This window comes from Triturus cristatus, chromosome 4_1, assembly GCF_964204655.1.
Source record: "Triturus cristatus chromosome 4_1, aTriCri1.1, whole genome shotgun sequence".
Classification (NCBI taxonomy): domain Eukaryota; kingdom Metazoa; phylum Chordata; class Amphibia; order Caudata; family Salamandridae; genus Triturus; species Triturus cristatus.
In genome coordinates this window covers 88,982,149-89,004,284 of record NC_140585.1, presented here as the reverse complement: position 1 = coordinate 89,004,284, position 22,136 = coordinate 88,982,149, and the positions used below count along the sequence as shown (strand labels likewise).

The window sequence follows — 22,136 nt, the reverse complement described above, 5'->3', positions numbered from 1 at the left end:
AGCGACACAAATAAAGCAAAGCCGCAGAGCGGTGTGTGCATTGCATGATTTATGGGAGGAACTTGCCCATTAGGAAGGTTTTGGCTTCCTTTTTAAAAATTGACAGAAAGGGAATTCTTCTGATGAAAGATGGCAAGAGTTCCAGATTGTTGGTGCGGCCACGATTGTAAGTTTTTTCCTTTCGAAAGCAGGGTGGCTGAAGCACAAGGTCTCTGGCGGAACGGGAGTTTCTGACTCCTCCAGAAACCCTCATTTTCTGGGTGGGATATGCAGGGGATTTCGTGTGTAGCGCCTGGTGGGTGATATATGCCAGTTTCAGTTGGACTCTGGCTTCAGGAGACAGCCAGATTAGCGCCTTTAGATGCAGTGAGATGGGGTAGAATTTTTTTGAGCCTGTTAAGAGTCTGGCGGTGGTGTTGAGGCAAGCTTTCAGGGGGGCCGTGGAGATCTTGGGAAGACCAGAAAGGGTCGAGCATCCGTAATCGATTCTGGAGATAACTAATGCCTGGACTGCCATTTTTATGTCCGAGGAATCAAGGAAAGGTTTTAAGTTCCTCAGGTAGCTCAGGTGAAACCTGGCTGTTTTAGCCATTGAGTTGATATGGTCTTGAATATTTAGGTTGCTGTTTAGCAATGGCGGCTGGTGACATTTGAAAGTGGTGGGCGTAAAATTAGTGGTGGAGCACACCGCACAAGCGAGCCGAGCGAGCGACCCCGAACCACCTAAGGAGTGTTCTCCCCCTGAGAAAACTTTGAAAAATGAAAAGGCAAATGGTGCATTTTCAAGATTTTTGGAAGCCACTGTGCTAAACAGAAACAGGCTATTTCCTTTGACACCCTCTATTTTCCTTCCTCCACTTCACGGCATATGCATGACTGACTCCCTTCCTCACTATCGTCACCTTCAGACTTTTCTCAAAACTTTCTTAAAATACATTTTCCACATCTTTTTTTTTACTGCTTTTCACCCCTTTCTAAGGTTCACCTGTAACCACATCTTCTCTTATCAACTTGCTGTCTGTCTCACACACACTCTCACACTGACTTTCTCACACCAGTCCCTCACAAAACTTTGCCTACAGACACCCTTTCTTAAATCCAACTTTCCCTCATTAATCCTTATCAGACACCTCTTCCTCCTGACTCTCTGAGGCCATAACATCCCTCTAGCTCTTCCTTCTCTATTTCATGCATCTCTACTCCTTTTTCGCATCTCCTATTTCTCATACGAATTATCTCTCCCTCAGTTTATCAGACAGTAGGCTTCGGTTGGATTGTTTAATGGCTGCTGTCATGTGTCACCTTCCCCGCCCCTGGCAGCAGGAGTGAAAAGGACACACGTCACCGTTTCACCTGCATTGACAGCAGGGGGTTTAAGAAGGGCAGATCAGGCATTCAGCAAATGCTAGGCCCGAAGGCAGCATTTTCTCCTTTCTGTCCAGTTAAGTCATTTTAGTACACCCCTTAGCCTGTTTCTGTGCTCTCCTGAATAATGCAGAATTGATGTGCAGGGACATGAAATGATGTGCACAAGACCACACGGTTTAGGTCAGGTGGAGCTGAGAGTAGAACGTATATCTTTTTGTCCTACAGTCAACAGCTCCTCTCCGACTTTTCACTGCGGGGTAAGGCCTCGCCCACGTCATTATTTCAGTGCACTTGGACAGTGGAAATAAACCAATAGTGCTGCAGATTGTCACGTGATTCCCCAGGACTGGAAACGTTCTCTTCTTCGGGCAGCGACCCCGCTGCCCGTCTCTTACTCATTCCCTCCCTTAAACTTGCTTATGCTCCTTGCTTCCTTCCTTCCTTTTTCACTCATGTCCTACATCCGTCCTCTTCCTTCCCTCCTCCTTTTTTCTAGTCCCTTCCCCTTCTTCTCACTTTTGTTTCCTTCCTTTCTCTGCCTTCTCTCCTTCCTCGCCTTATGCAAGCTTACTTCACTTTCTTCCTCTGTGCTCTCCTCTCTCTCATTCGTCCTTTTCTCCCTTCCTGCCTGCTCACACTTCTTTCATCAATTGAATTGCTCAGGGATTTCGATTGGATGACTTTTGTGTTTTTTAAGTGAAAAAGTAGATTCAGTCGCACTGCATCATGGGATTTTTGCAAAAATACCACCACCTTGGAGCAAGAAAGAGCTTAAGTTGCAAATATCGAGCAGGTGATTATTGAGCTTCACCTCGGCTAACTTTGTGTGGCCTCCATGAGGTGGCATTAATACCCTTCTGTCACCCCCCAATTTTGTAAATGTACATGCTTAGTTTCCTGTCCTCCATATCCTGCTGATGACCCATACATTCATTTAATGAGTTTGTAGCTTTGTCAAAAGTAAATATTCGGACTTATTGTTATGTGATGATCGACTGACGTGATTACGATTGTTATCGATTGAGTGCCTGAATTCGTATATGAACTCCTTCCACAGTTGTTTATTGTTCGGTGTGTGATCTGAGCATTGATTACTACCAATGAGACCTAAATTATGAAAAATATGCTTTGACTCATATTTTCTGACGCTGTTGGTCATTGCAGAAGCTTTTTCTGCTCCTTGGGAGATTATTCAATAATCCTTTGTATTTTTCAGTTCTGTTAGAAAGATTCCTCTATGAGCTTGTTATATGCAATAGTAGAGTGGTGAAAAGTATTGGCATATTGTTGCCAATTTTGAAACAATGGTTCTCACCTGTGATATAATAACAGTGTACTTTGGCATTTGTATTCCCCTATTACTACGTACCCCTATTACTGCTGCTTTCTAAAGCCTCAGCCTTGATTGGTCTAATCTGTCTGCATTCACTCATGCATTCACTAATTAATCCATTCATGCACTCACCAAGTCATCTGCCCATCTATCAATGCATCCCCTAATGCAATCTATGAACTCATCCTCTAATTATTCATGCACTTAGTCACATACGTATTTATTCATTCATTTACCCGTTGATTACCACATTTACCGACTCATCCATCAATGCAATTACACACACAAATTTGGGAATCAATGGAGAATCGCTTTCTCTTGTGTGATAGCCAGAACTGTTGGTTTTGCCAATGACTGTTATTTATTTTATCTTTCCTATATTGTTCCTAAAACGTTGTAACTTTATCCACAATCCCATTACTATGTTCCCTGTCCTATTTCCGTCACTCTTGACACTATTTCTTATGTTTTACCTGGTATTATACTACCTCCCAGGAGTATGTTTTCCATTCCTATTTTATTTGGCTGTATGCCAGATATAGAAAACAGACTACTGTAGCCTGTTCATCTTATTTACTATTCTATTGTCACAAACCTTGTTTCTGCCCTTTAAATAGTCGACTGGCTATATTTACAATTACTAACTATTCAGAAACTCTACAAAGTTTTGCATGTATTGACTTCTAATCCTGGACTATCTTCTGATTTCAGGTTTGGTACATATTTTCCTTGACTGTTGTGTGATTTCTGCACATATTTCTTTTCCACATTTTGATCTTTCACCAAAATTCTCCAGCTTAATGTTTTCACTTGTAGTCCCCAATGTTGCTTTTTCACCAAAATAGTGTGCTCTGTTGAGAGACCACCACTGCCATCGACCCTTCCTGAATTCACATAATCTAGTGGCATGTGATACATCTGCTGCACTCCCATCACCACATAATTCTTATATGTACACTAGCTTATTGTCAGCCACATATCGGGCAGTAAGAGAGAAATCACTGCAAATCAAATGACTTGAACAACTTTGTAAAACTGTAGACCAACTTCAAAGATTCTTGTTCAGTCTTAGGTTTCATAATATAGTGAGGAGACTGAGAAATGTTATTTATCCAGCTATCAATCCCCTTTTGTCTGTTAAATTCAGTCATAGCACTAGGTCATTGTACAGCAGATGCCAGGAAAGGGGAATATCTGAAGTAGAGAAAAGGAGCATCTTTGCACTGGAGAAAAGGGAGAAGAAAGTGCTTCTAACTGCGCTTTTGCCATTTCAGAACGTTGTAAATAACAGGTGCTCCTATTGCCCACTTCTCAATTAATCAGCCTCCGAAGCATGGAACCCTGAGTTGGTCCTGTCAAGATTCTAAATCAGTATCAGAGGCTCGCCTTGCCTTACCTGCTGGGGGACTTTACTGCTGCCCTGTCCTGTTGCGCTATCACCGCTGTCCCTGGGCCCTACACTCTGTGTGTCTCCCCTGCTGCCGCCACTCCACCTCGCGGCCGTGAGCTGGGGGAGACTACAGCTCCCAGGCCCCATAGCGCCCGCTGACGACATCCACGTGCCCGGAGGCGCACAAAAGAACACGGCTCCCTCGGAGGAGCGGGAATCAGTATCAGAGGCTCGCCTTGCCTTACCTGCTGGGGGACTTTACTGCTGCCCTGTCCTGTTGCGCTATCACCGCTGTCCCTGGGCCCTACACGCTGTGTGTCTCCCCTGCTGCCGCCACTCCACCTCGCGGCCGTGAGCAGGGGGAGACTCCCAGGCCCCATAGCGCCCGCTGACGACATCCACGCGCCCGGAGGCACACAAAAGAACACGGCTCCCTCGGAGGAGCGGGAATCAGTATCAGAGGCTCGCCTTGCCTTACCTGCTGGGGGACTTTACTGCTGTCCTGTCCTGTTGCACTATCACCGCTGTCCCTGGGCCCTACACGCTGTGTGTCTCCCCTGCTGCCGCCACTCCACCTCGCGGCCGTGAGCAGGGGGAGACTACAGCTCCCAGGCCCCATAGCGCCCGCTGACGACATCCACGCGCCCGGAGGCGCACAAAAGAACACGGCTCCCTCCGCGTCGCGGGACGCGCCGGGCTAAGCCCGGGACAAGGGTGGGACCATCTGTGGCCGTCCGGGGCCGAAGGGGGCCGGGCTGGGCCAAAGAGCTTGGTTCGCTGACCTTGATGACTTCAACTACTGTGTTCAAGTGAGACTCTTCTATAGTGTGGACCCTGTTGAGGATCTGTTAGTGTGATTACCTAAGCTACTTATTCTCGTATCCTGGTATCAGGACATTCTTATCTTGCCGCTGGGGGGAAGTTGTTTACTGTTTTATTTTCTATTGCAAGGCTTTATCACCTAGTATTGATTATGTCAAACATGACAAGTTTATATCCGGGGCAGGCTCAATTGATAATTATCTGGTTAAAATAGTAAACAAAATTAACAATGATCGAAGAGCCTCACTTGGCAGAGGGAGTCCATCTGCCTCTCCCCAAGCTACTTTTAATTCTTTGGTGGAAACTCTAGGAGATGATACACCTGGCCTGGGCAATCGGGCGGTTATAACGGCTGCTGCACAGGTCCACTCTGAGTCTCAGGAGGAACTTCTAGACATATCTATTGTTGATATAGAGGAGGCCCCGCCTACCCCCAGACCAGTGAGTGCCTGCAGGAAACAACAAAGTAATCGGGGGGGGTAAGCATAGTAAAAAAAGAGCGGAAGTTTCCCATCCAGCTCAAAACAGCTGTGCTGCCGGAATTGCCCCTCAGGAAGGAAATAGTGCAGCTAGTATTAATTTATCCCCGGAGCAATTTGCCTTACTGGTATGTACTTTAGAAGCCAAATTTGAGGCCAAGATAGCCGAGTACACCCAACCCTTAGTGCTCAAACTGGATATTGTTACCGCGGAAGTCATTTGGTAGCGACACACCTGGCCATGGCCGAAAGAGTTAAGGCAGTTGTAAAGGGTTCTGCTGGAGCTGAGCAGGGAACTATTCACGATAACCTGCAGCAACCCACCCAGCAAAAAACTGCACCTGAAATCGTTCCCTCTGAACTTACAACATTAACTGGTCCAATAAAACAATCCTCTTCAGGTCCAGAGGGTTCATCAGGTTTTAGACAGGGAAGAAAAAATGGTTTTATAAATCTTCCCCCAGATTGCGCACCATATGTGGTTGTTTTAACAAATGTCCCCCCTCCTGATAAAGACTCTGCACAGCCCCATGAGGAATCGCGCGAGTCACTACAAAACAAAACAGTGTCATGGCTTAACAGAAGATGTGGTTTTCCGATTAATTATTCTGATCAAATTTTATCAACCAGAAGGGCCAACTGGTTTGCAGTGGGGATTGTATAATAGTAAATTTTAAACACCCCCAACATGTTGCCACAGTTCTGCTAAGGGCAGCTTCACTGGTCTATGACGCAAACAGTGTTTGTGCGCGTCCTCTGGGTTACTTCTACACGCATTCAATTAAAGCTCCCCCAAATCGTGTGAGATTTAGACCATTCACTTTTAATGAGCCTCGGACCCCTGTAGTGTCGCAAATCTATAATGTTGACAATCACTGTAGGATTGGATCTAACATCGTCACTTACAACAGATTTGAGGCACTCTCGGGCCTAGAGGCTTGTGACTGACGCGAGGATTTTGAGGGTCAGGGAAGGGATAGATCGGCTGCATTGGGATCTATGGAACCTGCAAACGCAATAATGAGTAATGAAAACTCTCAACCCAATTCTGCTAGTATCGCTAATGGTATAGGGGAAAAGGTAAAGATGCTAAGCTGGAATATTGCGGGCTTGCCGTCAAAAAGGGACGATAACGGCTGGTTACATTTTGTAAAACAGTATGATATTGTTGCTTTCCAAGAGACATGGGATAAGGATTGTGATTTCTGGATTGACGGTTTTACATCCTACTTTGTTCCAGCTCTGAGTTCCACAGCAGGGAGAGACAGAGGAGGACTTATGTTTCTGGTTTCAGTAAACATCACAGGAAGAGTCAAAAAGGTTGATTGTACTATCCATAATTGTCTTATTTTGGAAGCAAGTTTGGCAAATAATACTAAGATAATTCTTGTTAATTGCTATAATTCACAGCAAGGGGAGTTTCCAAATGAGCATCTCCATCTGTTGTCAAACTTTTTAAAAACTTATAAGGAAAATCAAACCACTTTTTGTCATTTCATTCTGATGGGAGATTTTAACGTGCATTTATGTAGACTAAACTGCCAATACAGAGATAATGATGGCCCGGATTTCACATCCCCTCAACATTTTGAACATAGTTCTAAGGGGGAAGCATTGGAGATTCTCTTGTCTAATAATGAATTGTTTGAGGCAGGGTTCTTCGATAAGAGTAACCGTGTTTCCACGTACATTGCTAGTGATTGTGAATCCATAATAGACTATATATTTCTATCCCCAGGACTTTTAAGATATGTGATTTTTTATAATGCTATATGCTCTTCTTTCAGTGACCACAACCCGGTGGTGATTGTATTGGATAATGGCTTCTCCCTCCTGGATAAAACAGTCTTGCCACTTGCTACAGCTGATGTAAAAGCTAAAGACCAGGGGAGGAGATTAAATTGGAGTAAGGTTACCCCCGAAGATTTTCTTCATTCTATTATAACAAAGTTCGGCCCGGAACTAAATATATGTACAAACCCGCTCAATTATGGGGGGGATGTAATAGCGTCATATGAAGCCATTTGCTCTCAAGTGGCCAATGATCTTACAATTAATAGCCGAGTTGTTAAAAATAAACCCGCATTTGGCTGGTTCGACCACAATTGCACTAAAGCCCATAATTTACTTAAAAAGGCTCTTAACGATAGCCAAAGGAATAAATGGTTAGTTGCTCAGCTGAGGAAAGAGTACTCAATAGCAGTACAGGCTCGGAAAAAGGAAATCAAACAAGATGCGTGGGCAGCTTTAATGGATAACGCTACCTTGAAAGATAGTTCCAAGTTTTGGGCAATTGTCAATACTCCCCTGTTCACCGGCACCCAGAACTCTGTATTAGAACTTAATATCCCAGAAGAGGACTGGTTATGCCATTTTGAAAAAATGTATGGGTGCAATATAGAGCTGGAAACCTTTGAGGTACCAATCTCTAATCCTCCTATGATACCTGTTAGTTTTAACATAGCGGAGGTTGAGAAAGCAATAGAGGGAACGGCAGGGCGCAAGGAGCCAGGCCCTGATGGGGTGCCCTCTGATATGTTCAAGGCTAACCCCAAGTATTGGGCCAAAATACTGATGAATGTTTTTAATACCTCGGCTGTTACAGCTTTCCCGAAGTCATGGTCCCGTTCGATTATAATCCCCGTGTTTAAGAAGGGCCAAAGGGGAGATCCCAGATGCTATAGGCCAATATCCTTACTGGATTCCTCAATTAAAATCTTAGGGAAGGTTATTTTAGCAAGGATAACAAACTGGGCTACGGAGAAAGATATACTAACCAACGCCCAGTATGGTTTTAGATCTGGGAGAGGCACAGAGGACCAATGTCTTAATTTACATCTAATTGTATCTAAATACACGAAAGCTGTAGGGGGCTCGATCTTTCTAGGTTTAACAGATACACTTGATATTCCGCGTATGGGAGGAACATCCATTCCTGTACTCGGATGATGCAGTTTTATTGGCTCGGACTCCTCTCGGTTTACAAAGATTACTAGATTCCTTTGGGGATTTTATGAAATCGTTGGATCTTGTGGTCAATAATGGTAAATCGCATATCATGTCTTTAGGTAAGGGTAAAAACAATGTTAAAACCTTTTACTGTGGCGGGGAAGTAATAACCAGAGTGAAAGTGTTCACCTACCTGGGAGTTGTTTTTGACGAAAAAGGAACCTGGGTACCGCAACTCTCTACAGAGGTAAACGCTGTGAGAAACTCCTCAGCTGCAATATCAGGTTTTGCAAAAAGACTGGGAGGAAAGCCTTGTGAGGCTATTTTAGCTATATATAAAGCCAAAACTATTTCAATTGCTAGGTATGGGGCTGCAATATGGGGGTATACTAAATCTGATCCCATACAAAGAGAAGAAAATAAATTTCTACGTGCTCTTCTCGGCCTCCCACAATATACAGCGACTCACTTGGTCCACCTTGAGTTGGGGATAGGCTATATTTCTGATATTATAAAAATAGCCCCAATCCTGTTATGGATTAGAATTTGGTTAAATTCGAATCTCACGTTAAATCATAAAATCCTGAAGGATTGCATTTAACTAGATAATACGAAGGAAATTCAGTGGCTGTCCTACATTAAAATGTTAACCAAGAAAATGGGGCGCCCAGAGATTTTCACCAATCCTGAAGGCTTATGTAAAGCTGATCTAAAGTGGGTCAAAATAAACTCTATTAAGCTCAGCGAAGCTGAGCGAGAAGCACAAGAGCTAAGTAAACCAACAGTTAGGGCTCACTTCTTGCTTATTTTGTCCTTAGCCATGCAACCATATCTGTCTATTGTTACGAATTCCTTTCACAGATGGCTATTGACAAAATTTTGTTTTAACCAGATTCATTTAGTATTAAGTGACTCACAGGGATGGATTAGGCCGGAAGACACGGCTCCCTGTAAATGCGATGACTTCTCTCCCCAAGATACCATGCATTTTACCTTTTTCTGCCCTCTGTATTATGAAGCGAGAAAAAGGTTTATTTTCCCAATACTGAAAGAGAAAGCTTTTATACAGACTAAACCTGCATTATTGTTTTTACAATTAATGGAATCCCCTGTAATCATGTTTGGTGTTGCCAGTTTTCTCGTTGCGTCTATTAGGAGTAGGAGGAATAGACAGGCAGCCCTACAGGAGGAAATAAATTAGTCTTCATAAGTTTATTGTCAGTGAGCAACTGTTTTGAACAATGAAAATGCTTTTTATGTTTTTAACTGTTTTTATAATGTATAGCATACTTTTATGATTTTAATTAATCGAATAAAGTGGTTTGACTTGACATGACTTGATTCTAACTTGTGATTTGGAAATTGCACCTGATGCTGGCTGTGAGTGCTTAACTCAGTGGGAGATGAGGTGTTGGGGATGGATATGAATATGCTTTAAACTTTACCCATTGTTTCTTTTGCATAAATAAAGGTAAAAAGAAGGGGGGTGAGGTCTGTAGTAGACACTGGTTGCTTTTATGAAGCGGTGTTAAAAGTGACAATGCAGGGCGGATGGAGATGTCAATGTTATGATTGAGATGTGGACTGGAGGGGTGAAGAAGCGAGACCAGATTCGTGCAAGCAGTACTCACCAGGCAGCGAGTTCCTTTCTTCTCTGCTGAGACCGATAGCCCTCCAGAGATGAAGAACTGAGGGAGAAAGAGGAGAATTACCAGCAATCTCTGCTCTTTCACTCAAGGACTGTGCACAGGGGCGTCATAGTATTTCTTTAGTCTCCATTTCTTCCTGCTACCATTCTGAAGAGGAGACAAAGTCAATGGGAACGAAGGAGAACTGAGTTCCTCTACTATAATTTGTACTGTTATACACCTCCACACATTTTATAGCTACGTACAACATGGTCACTTTTGCATTTAAAGGATACCTCCATTTACTGCACAGATACCCACAGGAGCTACTTGTTTCACCACTTGAGGTTCTGATGAGCTGGGAGTCATCTTAGCTGTATCCATGACAAAGACCCCCCAGCATCCTGCCCCATTTTAGTGAACAGGCGCAGGTTCACTCCTTTATTGTGCGCGCCAGCTGTTGAATGGGCTCACTCACCATTGGGTCTCAAGGTTTCCGGCAGGCGCTGTTCTGTTCCGGGGTGCGTATCCTGGCTCCTCGCCATGACACGTGTGAACTTTACAAACCATCCTCAGCTCCTTCCAGAGACTATGAGTGACTTGTCTACACATCGGGGGTGCACTAGTGAAAGATACTGACTCTACTCCCTTTCCTAGTCCAGTCTGGAGGTCGGACTGGCTGTTTGCACCGAGGGCTGCTGCTTGCATGAGGTAGCTGAGCCCACACCCATCCAGCCCATGCACCGCCCGCTGTGGCCGAGGCCAGGAGATAGCACAGTCCTTTCCCAGGCTCCACACTACCAAAGGGATTCACTAATCACAATACACATCCTTATCCCACACCAGGGAGCTGTTAGCACCACCTCTCCTTACCCGATCTCCTTACTTTCCCACTTCACCCACTCTAGACACTACAATGAGCAGGCTGTGGTGGCATCAGCAGCAGGTTAGGACATGGGTTGGCATGAAATAAATGAAAAGTCAAGAAAGACCTGCTCCTTGAGAGTACTGTAAGGGCACTTGGGCTCCCACAAAGACCCTGCTCAGTCTATCTAGGACACTTGTGTATTTCACATGGACACATGCCTCTCAGGGGGGGGGGGTTAGGACATGCTTTTTGTGTCCCAGCCGTGTCCTTGCTTGCTCTGTCGAGCCTTCTGAGCCCTCCTGCACCGACCCTTCAAGTAATAGAGGAAATGTCTCTACCTGGACATGATGGAAGAGGACCCAGTGGAGTGCAAACATTGCCCATCACCCTGACTCATTTATTTATTTAGTTTGGGAGTTTTATATAGCGCTAGCTGGACCCGAGAGTATCAGAGCGCTTCACAGCATGTACAATTATGTGCAAATAGACAGTACAGAGAGTATGGAAGAACATGAGGGTTCGAGCCGGGAAGAGATCGAACAAAGGAGCGAACGAGCAAAAGGGCGTGGAGGGTGCAGGTGAAACAAGACGAGCATCCAAGAGGTTTCTGACTTGTCTTTAACATTGAAGGTGAGGACCCTCTGGCAGGAAGCAGGCACAGGTCAAGAAGGTCTGGGGTAGTCTGTGAGCAAGGGATGAGGGATTGAAGTGTTTTTCTCCCGAGGGTTCCTTTAATACTCTGTTTTTCTGGGATATACAGGTATTTGATGTTTGATACTTACAAACAGTGCAGCCCAGAAGCTTACGCCGGTGTACGCAGCGATGCTGTGGAGACCAGTGAAGGAGAGAATTCCTCCCAAGAAGACACTGATGAGTCCAATCATGATCTGCACCACCTGTGGCAGAAGAGGGGGTTGTGGGTGAGAGACACAGGAAGAAGGTTTTTCCATATTACAACAATGCGGCTCTTCCACACTAGTCAAACTTGCCACCACACTCATAGAAAATCCAATTTTTGCACATCTAAATGTATAGCCTTTAACCAATTTAAACTAATCCCTCAGGGCAAATAGTCTTCATGATTCATCCATGTAGTGTGCTAAATTTGGAACAGAATGTTCAAAGGAATCAAAGGTTACAAAGAGGATCCCCAAAATCACTCTTTTCAAAACTATATGGACTATTGTTATGAGTAACTAATTAAACATTCAATAAAAGTCCACGACATTTTGCAGGTACATAATGCACGCCTCCCTTCAGTTCCTTTCTACAATTCGGTGAATTTTGGCCAGTACTTTAGCTACACTTACCGTTCGCAATACAAACTTAGATCACAGTTGTAAGGCATTCAGAGAGTTTTCAAAGGCGCTTCTCAAACACAGTCAATGCTTAAATAAATGCTCATGCTGTGTAACATCCATGATAGCATCTGTGACGGAGAGTCATGTCGTTTTGCCAACACTAACCCGGAATCTCCTGTTTTCACCATTTCTGCATAGTTTCCCAACACTGGGCCCGATTCACAAAGGTAAACTGAGACGTACGTCTAACTTTACGAATTTCGGTATTCACAAAGGGCATTTACAGGTAGTAAAGTTAGACCTTTGTCTCTGTTAAGTATAATTTTTGGTCCTAAGTTTAACTGAGTTAAACTCAAGACCAAAACTTTACTGCTCGCAGTGTGAGAGTGGCATATGGGGTCCAATGAAAGCAGTCCGTTACTAAAGGTGAGGGCAGAAACATCTTTAGGAGATGGCGGATCAGGTCTGTGCTGGGTACCATATGAGACAGCAGACATGAGAATTGGACACGGTCAAGAAATACTGAAGGGTTTTCATGAACACATGATGGCACCTTTGGCAACTCTAATTCCACCTACCTGTATGCTGGAAGACAACAGAGAAACCAAACAGTCTGATGCTGCACCAGCCATGAATAGACCGGAGACAATATGGCCAAAGCCAGCTGATCCATCTGAGTCTGTTGCTTCTAATTAGAGGCACAGGGTCAGACTGATTTGCATATGGCCATGTCTGAACTGGGGTGGCAGAGTGGGCTAAAGAACGGTGATGGATTAAACCCAGATCAGTTGACTGGGGGTGAGTGCTTGCAATGTTCAACACTCCGTCCATCATTTCCTTTAGTTTTTGCTTCTCATTAGATGTCAAAAGCCCAGCATGAGGAAGAGAACCCACACCTCCAAAGAGATCAGAAGGGGAACACAACCCTCACATGGTACTCACCTAGGACATACAGCGGCTCCTGCCGACTGTAGCAGCGAACGATGTAGAGGAAGTCATCGCTTTACCTGACGAGTAGAGTGGTCGTTGGCACTCTAGCTCAGAGTAGATGGCCAGCTGCATGAAACCATCTGGTTGCTAGTTCTGGGTTTGCCTCTCTTGTTACTTGCTGATTGAGATTTCATGAACCATCTAACCCACAGGGGCAAGGATTAGTTCCAGGAGCGGAGGGTCTTGAGAAGTTCTTCTCTGTGTGAGAATTCCCTTATGGGTACTTCCATTCCGGGGTCTAAGGTTTCTTGATAGTTCCATCTGCTTCAGCCTCTCCCACCGCTCTCATGGCCCTCGCCTGGACCTCAGAAACTTTTCTGGGCAGATCACAGTTTCCCGGGCAGAATATTGCCACTTTGCTCCACGTTGGCATGCGGAAGGCACTGAGTAGGATGGAGGTCATCCCACAATCTTGGGAAGGGTCAGATTGCACTAAAGTACAGTTCCAGCTGAAATAGATGGACAATGAAAGCACCTCGGGCTCCGTAGCTGCCAAGCTTTGAGTTTGCCTATGCGTGACATTCCCATGTTTTCATTGTCCGTGTGCGTGACATTCTGATAAAGTGTGAAGCTTTTGAGCGACACTTCAATGCGAGCAGAACAAACCGTTATGTCCCTGTAATGAGATTGATATAGGAAATATACACGTAGCTTTGGTTTTCCCATTCAAGGCACGGGCTTTCTAGCTCCAACATGCAAGTGGCAGTCTCTCAAAATTCAGAATTGCCTGTTTAGAGTCCAACATATGGACTTTGAAACACTACAATGTCCTTGCCTCTTTCAGCACAAAACACATTAGATTAGTTGTACAAACCCCACCATTACTACGGTGCCATCACTGGGTAAACTTGAATTGTCCAGGATGCAGACACATCTAAACAACACAACTGAAACCTTTACTTTTTTCTTAAAATGTTGCAATTTTAGTAATGTGATTAGTGAAACATTCAGATGTGCAATACCGCTCTGTGTTTTTACGGGCCTCGGGTACACAAAGCATCTTGGCCGTCATTTACAAGAGGCCTGCGCCGCCGGAGCGCCACTTGTTCTAAGGCTCTGGTGGCGCAGACCTCTCAATCATAAGTATGAGGCGGCGCCAAGCTTCCCTGAGTGGCTTTGAATGGCCTCCTAGATATGGAGTAAGGCAAGGCAGCTCAAAAGGATGCGTTCCCTTACTTTACGTCAAGGAGGCGATCCATGGGCGTTGCTGTGGGTGTTCCCACGCAACACCCATGGATTTTGACACTTCCCCAGTTTTACAAGGATCTGTAAACCTGGGAATGCGTCACAACTGTGTGCCTCCCCAGCAGAGGCATATCGAGGAGAAATAACTTTATTTCTCCTTCTTTTTTCCTCTTTCTATGTGTGCTGCCTTTTGCACCACACATTTAAAGAGAAAAACGCTTCAATTGATTGTTTTTGTGCAGGAAGGTGTCCTTTTGTGCACAAAAACAACCATACCAACAACTCAGACACTCTTGCACCACGGTGCAAGGGTGCCTGCAATGACGCTAGACACCAAATTGCGAGCTCACAGAAAGGACAGGAATGCACCATATTTCGTCAATACCGCAGATTCCTGCTCTTTCAAATTGGCGTAGGGCAGCGCAGCAAAAAGGCTTGTGGCGCTGCCCTACTCCAATTATTTGTAAATGATGTCCCTTATGTTTTTTTCCACTAATCCAGGCAGAAAAACAAAACCATTTTAAAGGGTTGTAAATGTTGTTGAGAGGCCTGACATCAATTCAAGAATATGCAGACTTGGTATTCGGTGAGCATATTATTTTAGCACGGCTTTGGCCACCGGCTCTCAATCTTTTACAAATTAAGCACTGGGGTAAACCACCAAATCACTCTCTCTGGCTAATAGGGACTGTTTCCTTGCATGCTTACAAAGGCTGTGTGTCAGCAACCAATTCTAACCGTGATAGAGAGTGCTCCAGACAAAACAAGTCTGTGATTTGTAAACAGCTGATAACCCATGAGCTCTCCTCAGCCCTGGACATGCTCACAGAGCTGCAGAAGAACAGACACAAACTAGGTTAGTCTCCATGCATGCAATACACATGGTCACACGGACAGCGTAATTCAAGCAAGTAATAGGAGCTGTGGTGGCAAAGTATTATATTGCGGGAATGCCCTACCAATAACAAATAAGCGTTAGTTTAACACCTGATGAGTGACCCTTGGCAGGGCTGGGGCTAGCACGACAACAGCCTGTTGCTCTGATTGGTAGTGCCCCAAATCCTTTTCTGAATTTAAACTTACCTTCTTTTATCCAGGCCCTGAATTGGGTCCCTGTCTGGAGACAGTGGAGAATGCGCACTGCATTTTTAGGCATCCATGCATCTGTTCTAATATGCAGATTTATAGCGTGCAGTATTATCTGGGAAGGAATCCCAGCACTGAGGATGTGTGAGCCTAGCCAAACCTAGAGCCTAGTGGGACTACTTGAAAAACCAGGTCTTCAGCTAATGGAAGAAATCAAAAAGTAACAAGGAGGCTCTTATGTGTGATTCTAGGTCGTAGGAGTGACGTAGCAGAAGGCTTGACTGCCAGATCTGGTATTCTGTATGAGTGGGATGTGAGCAAGTAAGAGTCCAGACAAGTGGAGTTGCCAAGAAGGCTTGTGAAAGCTGATGTGATTGTCGAGGTATTCTGAGCCAGTGTTGTGTAGTGCCTTGAAAGTGTGGGTGAGGAGTTTGAATTGTGCTTGTTTGTGAGTGAGGAGCCAGTGGAGCTCCTGCAGGTGTAGTGTAATGTGAGTGCGGCGTGAGAGGTTGAAGTGATTCTGGTTCGGAATTCTGAATGGTCCGCAACCCTCTGGTTAGTTTTATGTTGATCCCAACAGGGCCTGCCCTAGGATTCGTGGGGCCCCGGGCAGGATAGGAACATGTGAGGCCCCTCTAATTTGCATAAGATGTAGTATCACAGCAAGTGACATCATAAGAAGTGTCCAATGACTAATCATTTTCTGGCACTGTTGAAGTAGCTTTGCAAGAAGCCATCTCTCTAATGTGTACATTACTGAGATTTCTACAAATACAAATAATAGCCCTAATAAAATAAGTGCAAATATTTTAAAGCTCTATTATGCGACACGTCAAACGGGGTTGAAAGGCTAGGCCTCTAACCCTCCAAAACCGATGTTTCCAGATTAGTGCATGATTTAAATTCTAAGACATACTGTCCCATAGCTGGACAGTGGATGTGCTAGAGCAGAGTTTTCAGCTTGAAAATTAACTGGGTTTTGAAGCTCTGGCATGTCTATTTGTTATATTAATTTATTAATTATTAATTATTAATTATTTGTCTTGTGTAAGTGTTTATACTAATCAACTCGTTTGTTTTAACAAGAGAGAATTACACGTGGGAATGCATAAGTGTGCTGTTTAATAATAATGTGCGTGTTTACATGTTTAAAGATTGCTGTGTGTTGTTTATTTTTAAGCATAAAACGCTTTTCGAATTAATGCTTTTCTATGTTGCAAGAGCTAGATAATTGCATACACATAAGGGTATTAGTGGGGTTAACACTGTTCAATCACTATGCTGTGGTAACGTTGTTTTTGTCTCTTTTAATTAAGATGGTCTATTGTGGCCTATTGTGGCCTAAACAAAGATGGCTGACATGTAAAGCCTGGCCTCGAGTAGAAATTTGTGACGAGAGAGAGCCTTGCTGAATATGGTCCTGAAGTCAGCTGACCACAGTCCTTGCTTTGCCTGGTTAAAACTTTCCGTGAGGACAGCAGCAGTTTTGGGCGATCTCCAAATGAAATGAAGCGTCCTTGGCAGCTTTGGGAAACAAAGGAGCTTTAAAGAAAGACTCTGAACTATGATCTCATTGCCGAGGAGACGTGGAAACTACAAGATACAAATGTATTTTTTGGTTCCTGTTCCGTTATGTTTATTTTGTGATTTTTCCTGAGCGGAGATTTTCAAATGTAGCGATGCTACATCCTTTCCTTCTCGCTTTGCTCAGAGGTTTGACGGAAGAAGTTAATACAAATTATATTTTCCTTTGTTTGACTTACTATAAGAATTGTTAGCCTAGAGAGGGTTTTTGCCACTTGCCATTTGCCTTTTGCCGCGTTCCGAATTTGCGTTGGTGAAGATCGTTGCTGAGAGTACTTCGTCTTAAGAGACTTTACCGAGAGACTTGTCCTGACCCGTTCTGACGTTTAGCTAGAATAGGTAACTATGAGAAAAATGATTTATTCTGATTGATTTTCTTTGACTAATTTTAGATAAAGCAATATAATTTTGAATATGGTGTTGGTTATTATTTCTTGTCAATTATTGAGTATCCTATTTTGATTATTATTGTATAGATTGTTTAGATTATGTTTAAGGGCAGTCTCAATAACTAGATCTTATCGACCTCGATATAGATGCAGGGTGTTTAGGAGTTTTTTCTTTCCACAGGTTATTGCTGGTAGAGTATTTGAGCGTATGTTAGTGAAATGGGCCCTAGTGTATGAAGAATGTATGTGCGTGTAACTGTGAGATTACTCTATCCGTGGAAGTAGGGATATTATATACACCCTGATCTCTATCAATTTCCTGGTAGCAGAGTAGGATGGTTATTGATGATTGTCTTGATCTGATTAGATTACATATTGATTATTGATTATTGATGTTGGTATATGTACTAATACTATATGTTGGAGTCGTGATGTTGAGTTATATGTAGTGCTTCTGGAACTTGGAAGCTGGTAGCAGTTCCGTAGTAGGGCAGAGGGAAGTATATGCTGCTCTCGGGAAAGACGGGATTGTTGGTCCTGTATGTATGCAGGAAAATTCACATTGTCTGAGTTCGGAATCAGTGACATTATTGTATGTTACTATTAGAATATATTTCTGGTATATTAGGAGTGTGTATGGTAGTGAAGGTTATCTGTGAAACTCTGGTCTTAAGTCCCAGGGATCCGTAAGGTTTACCGTTAAAGCTTATCGCGGGAGGAGTAATAGGTATTCTCTGAGCTTGTTTGAGGAACTGGGCAGGGTAAACTGCTTGGTTAATGTGTGTTATAATTCTGTAGTGGAGCAGATTGTTCGCTGTTCTCGGGAAGCAGGATTCTGTGTGTATGTACTATATTTTCTTGTATGAATGTGCGTGAATGTATATGCATTTAGTTGATTGTAAGACTCTTTGGACAAGTCCTAGAGGAAACAGTTAATGAATGTATGTTAGAAGGGCAGAGTAGAGGGATGTGCTACTGTGTCAACGAGAGGTTCTTGTGAAATAGATTTCTTTTACTATTCTGTGGTTAGCGAAGCAGACAATGGAGATGTTTATATGTTGTAACTAATAGATTTTGTAGAAATTTTGAGACGAAGTCTACTGAAAAGATTTTGTAAAGGAGGGGTAGACGAGTGACAGGAGACAGGAGACAAGCGACTGCAGCGACTGCTGACGTCAGGAAGGCTGCACGCTGATTGGATAATAGATCAGAATAGTGTTCGCGCTGGGATTGGTGCGTTGGTGTGAGCCGCGCAAGGATTGGAAGAGCTATTCTAGTGACGTAGACGCTCCAGGATTGGTGCGTTAGTGTGAGTCGCGCTGTTATTGGTTGAAAATCTGTATTGTATATTTATAATACGGGAAAAGAGTAGAAGTTTTGGTAAAAACTAAAATGTATTACCAAGAAGAGAAAAAGAAGAAAACATTCTTTGGAAAAATTAAAAAGTGGTTTAACAAGGATAAAGATGTTAAGACGAGAGAGGGTGAATTGTTACCTCCACCGAAAACACCTGCATCCTACATGGCTGCAAGATATGGGTATCATACCTGTATATGGTTGGAGAATTGGGTTAGGTATACCAAAGAGGATGGTGTTCTAGCATTTCCAGAACATGGTTCATTTAATTTGGCCGTGTTGAGAAATTTACGGGAAAAGATGTTATGTCTTGACCCGAAACCAAGACCTACACAGTTTGAGGCTTTAGTGGAATGGGAAGAGGAAGTACATGAGCGGGAAAAACAGAGATCTGGAGGACAGTGCAGGTACATGTTTGGGAGGAGACATGAACGTGAGACTCATCATGATCGAATGAAAAGGTGGCGAGATGCTAGTATGTCAGAGGGATTATATCCAATGAGAACAGTTGAAGAAGGAGCAGAGAGGGTTCCTGAGTCAGAAATGAGAAGATATGGAGTTAATGAATATGAGGATGAAGTCTTGAATGACATGATTTACAAAAGACCACCTCCATATAGACCAGAACCAGATGAGAGTACACCAGTTGTTTCTCCAATAAGAGATACAGTTTGTATCATTGAGACAGAAAATGTGACATCTGAATCAAGAAGTGGTAATTCTTTCAGGGAGAAAGGGAATCGAAGTGGTGACGAAAATGCAAGAGAGTTAGCTAGAACTACAACAGAGCTGACTGAAAAGATTAGGGAGTTAACGAAGAATCTGGAAGCTGTTACGGTGCCTGTAACAATAGGTCCGGTTATGCCTGTGTTTGACAAGCAGAGAATAGGTGAAAATGGTTTGGTGATTCCATATGTTGGGAATAATTTGATAAGTTCAGTTGGTCCTTCAGGAGATTCAGGAAAAAGGACAGGAAGTAGTGACCTGAGACAATCCAGACATGACACATGTAGTGAAATATTAGATGCTAGTGAAGCTAGTTGTTCAGGGATGCCAATTTTAGAACCGCAAAAGAGAGTGGTTCCAGTGAGAAAAACTACTGCAATAACAGCTGAAGATTTGAATGATTGGATGAAAGTTCTTCAGAAAAAGGATAAAGATTCACAAGCAATTGATGTGGCTAGGTTACGGGTAGAATTAGAAGAGCTTGTTACAGGGACAGTTCCAACAGAAATTCTTAAAAGTCATCATGATGGTGAATTATTGTTCATGTGTAAAAACATTACCTGGAGAGCGAGAAATACACATGACAGGTTAAGAGCAATAGCGAATGAGCAGGGAGTTGACATTGATAAGGTTAAAGCTTTGCAAAAAACCTACAGGATGGATTTTTCAGAAAAGGATATTGAAAATTTGAATGCAACTGGTAGAACAGGACAGATTAAAGAAATGGTTGCATTATTGCGAAGATGGGGAGATGTAGAAAAATGGAAGGATAGGTGGTATAAGAAAAGAGAGGAATCTGAAGATAGAACAACTTATTCAGCTTTTCCAGTGAGAGAAAAAGAGAAACCAGTGGATAATTATCCTATGAGAGAAATACCTGGAGGAGGATATGTACATGTTCCATGGACCAGACAGGATATTTTATCATTTACGAATGATTTCCCTCGATTGAGAGAAAAGCCCGTCGAGTGGTATAGGCAGGTAGATAGGTTTGTGAAATTGTCAAAAGTGCTGTGGATTGACCTGAATACTTAACAACCAAGTGAAACCCTGGGGTCTACGCTAAAGTTTTATAAAATGTAAAGAACTACAATATCATTGGTGGGTCAAAGGATCCCAGATATACAAGTGAAACAAGTGAAACACCGCCTGAGAAAGATAATGCTAATGGGCATATCCCTTGAAAGGACGAAATCCCTCACTCACCAGAGGTGACATGCTTCATCATTGGGATTCTCCAATCCCAGAGGAAACCCCTAGTTCCTCTAGGGGCTACAACTCCCTCACTGTGAGGGAGGAGCACACGGATGTTTTGTTGTACAGATAAATGGGATGTACTAAATCCACAATGGCGAGCCAGTGATATAAGTGAGGGCGCAGCGCAGAAAAAAATATTTTCGTTATTTATATTTTATGTGATATGAAGTGAAAGTGATCTTAAAAATAGCTCAAGAGCGTCCAAGCACTGCTTTGTTGATAGTGCGTCCTTGGCTACAATTAAAACGTAAGTGCACCACTAGTCAACAATTTTTTAGACCATGGTGATGGTGATAGTTGTCGACATGTTTCAGCCTTAGAGCCTACAGATATGGCACGGCTTTCGTCAGGACTTGAAACAGCTGCTGCGTATCAAACAACCAGAAAAGGATACTCTGGGTCCAACACTTTAAGTCAAGTGCATCGCGAGAAAAGACCACCTGAAAAAGACCCAAAAACCACTAATATAAAAAAGCGGTGTCGCACACACCAACAGGATTAAAGCAATTCATTAATGGCAAGAGGCGACAAAATCAAAATCAAGTCCACTGGGCAGACAGTTCAGCCACACACTCCACTCGAGGATCGATGGAGAACATAGCAGGACCCAGCTCTCACATGACCTCGTGATAAATTTGAGCAAAAAAACCCTGAATCCGGATGAGTTATCATTACTGAACAAAGGTTTGGGATTTGTTCCTTCCTTTGGAGGTGATCCTTTCACGATTCAACAAGAACTTGCGCATTTTTTTCGCAAAATACGTTTGCATTTTTTCTTTCGGAAAGAACCAACAGGCTCTCCTGATGTATTGGTCAATAACACAGGATTACGGAACAAATCAACATTCAATCCACTTACCAGCCAGGTCCCGGCTGCAGTCTCAACTTTTGTAAAGGCGGTGACTGCGCAGGTTACCAAAATCTGCAAGACCACCAAGAGCCAGTTTCAGAATCTCAACAAGAGAGAATGCAGAGCCCTAACATCACTCACCAGTGATGAGACTATTACAATCAAACCCGCTGACAAGGGCGGGGCGACTGTAGTAATGGACACCATTGCTTATCGAACTGAATGTCTCCGACAATTGAATGATGATAAGTCATATCTACGACTTACAGCAGACCCTACGCCGAGACTCTTATCGGAGATTAAAATTCTGGTGAATGAGGCTAGTACCAACGGCTGGATCACAGCAAATGAAGCCACTTATTTAATCAGAAGTTTTCCGGTTGTACCGTATTTTTACATACTTCCCAAGGTGCATAAGAATCGTATACCACCTCCAGGCCGTCCTATTATTTCAGGACTAGGTTCTTTACTAGAACCCCTTTCTTCTTTTTCGGACTATTTTTTACGTCCCTTGGTTGAACAAATGCCCACATACCTTAAGGATACCAAAGACATCTTGGTACTAGTTAACGACT

At 43.5% G+C, this 22,136-nt stretch overlaps 1 protein-coding gene across 5 annotated transcripts in view; it reads right to left on the bottom strand.

Annotated features, from left to right (window-relative positions):
• Positions 1–22,136, bottom strand: part of LOC146839624 (membrane-spanning 4-domains subfamily A member 4A-like) — a 132,984-nt gene that overhangs the window by 20,326 nt on the left and 90,522 nt on the right. For all 5 annotated transcript variants that reach the window (XM_085651703.1, XM_085651702.1, XM_085651706.1 and 2 more), the window contains 2 exons: positions 11,620–11,733; positions 9,973–10,029 (listed from right to left, as the gene is read on the bottom strand). In XM_085651703.1, the coding sequence (XP_085507829.1) occupies positions 9,973–10,029; positions 11,620–11,733 (171 nt within the window). The remainder of the gene's footprint in view (positions 1–9,972; positions 10,030–11,619; positions 11,734–22,136) is intronic.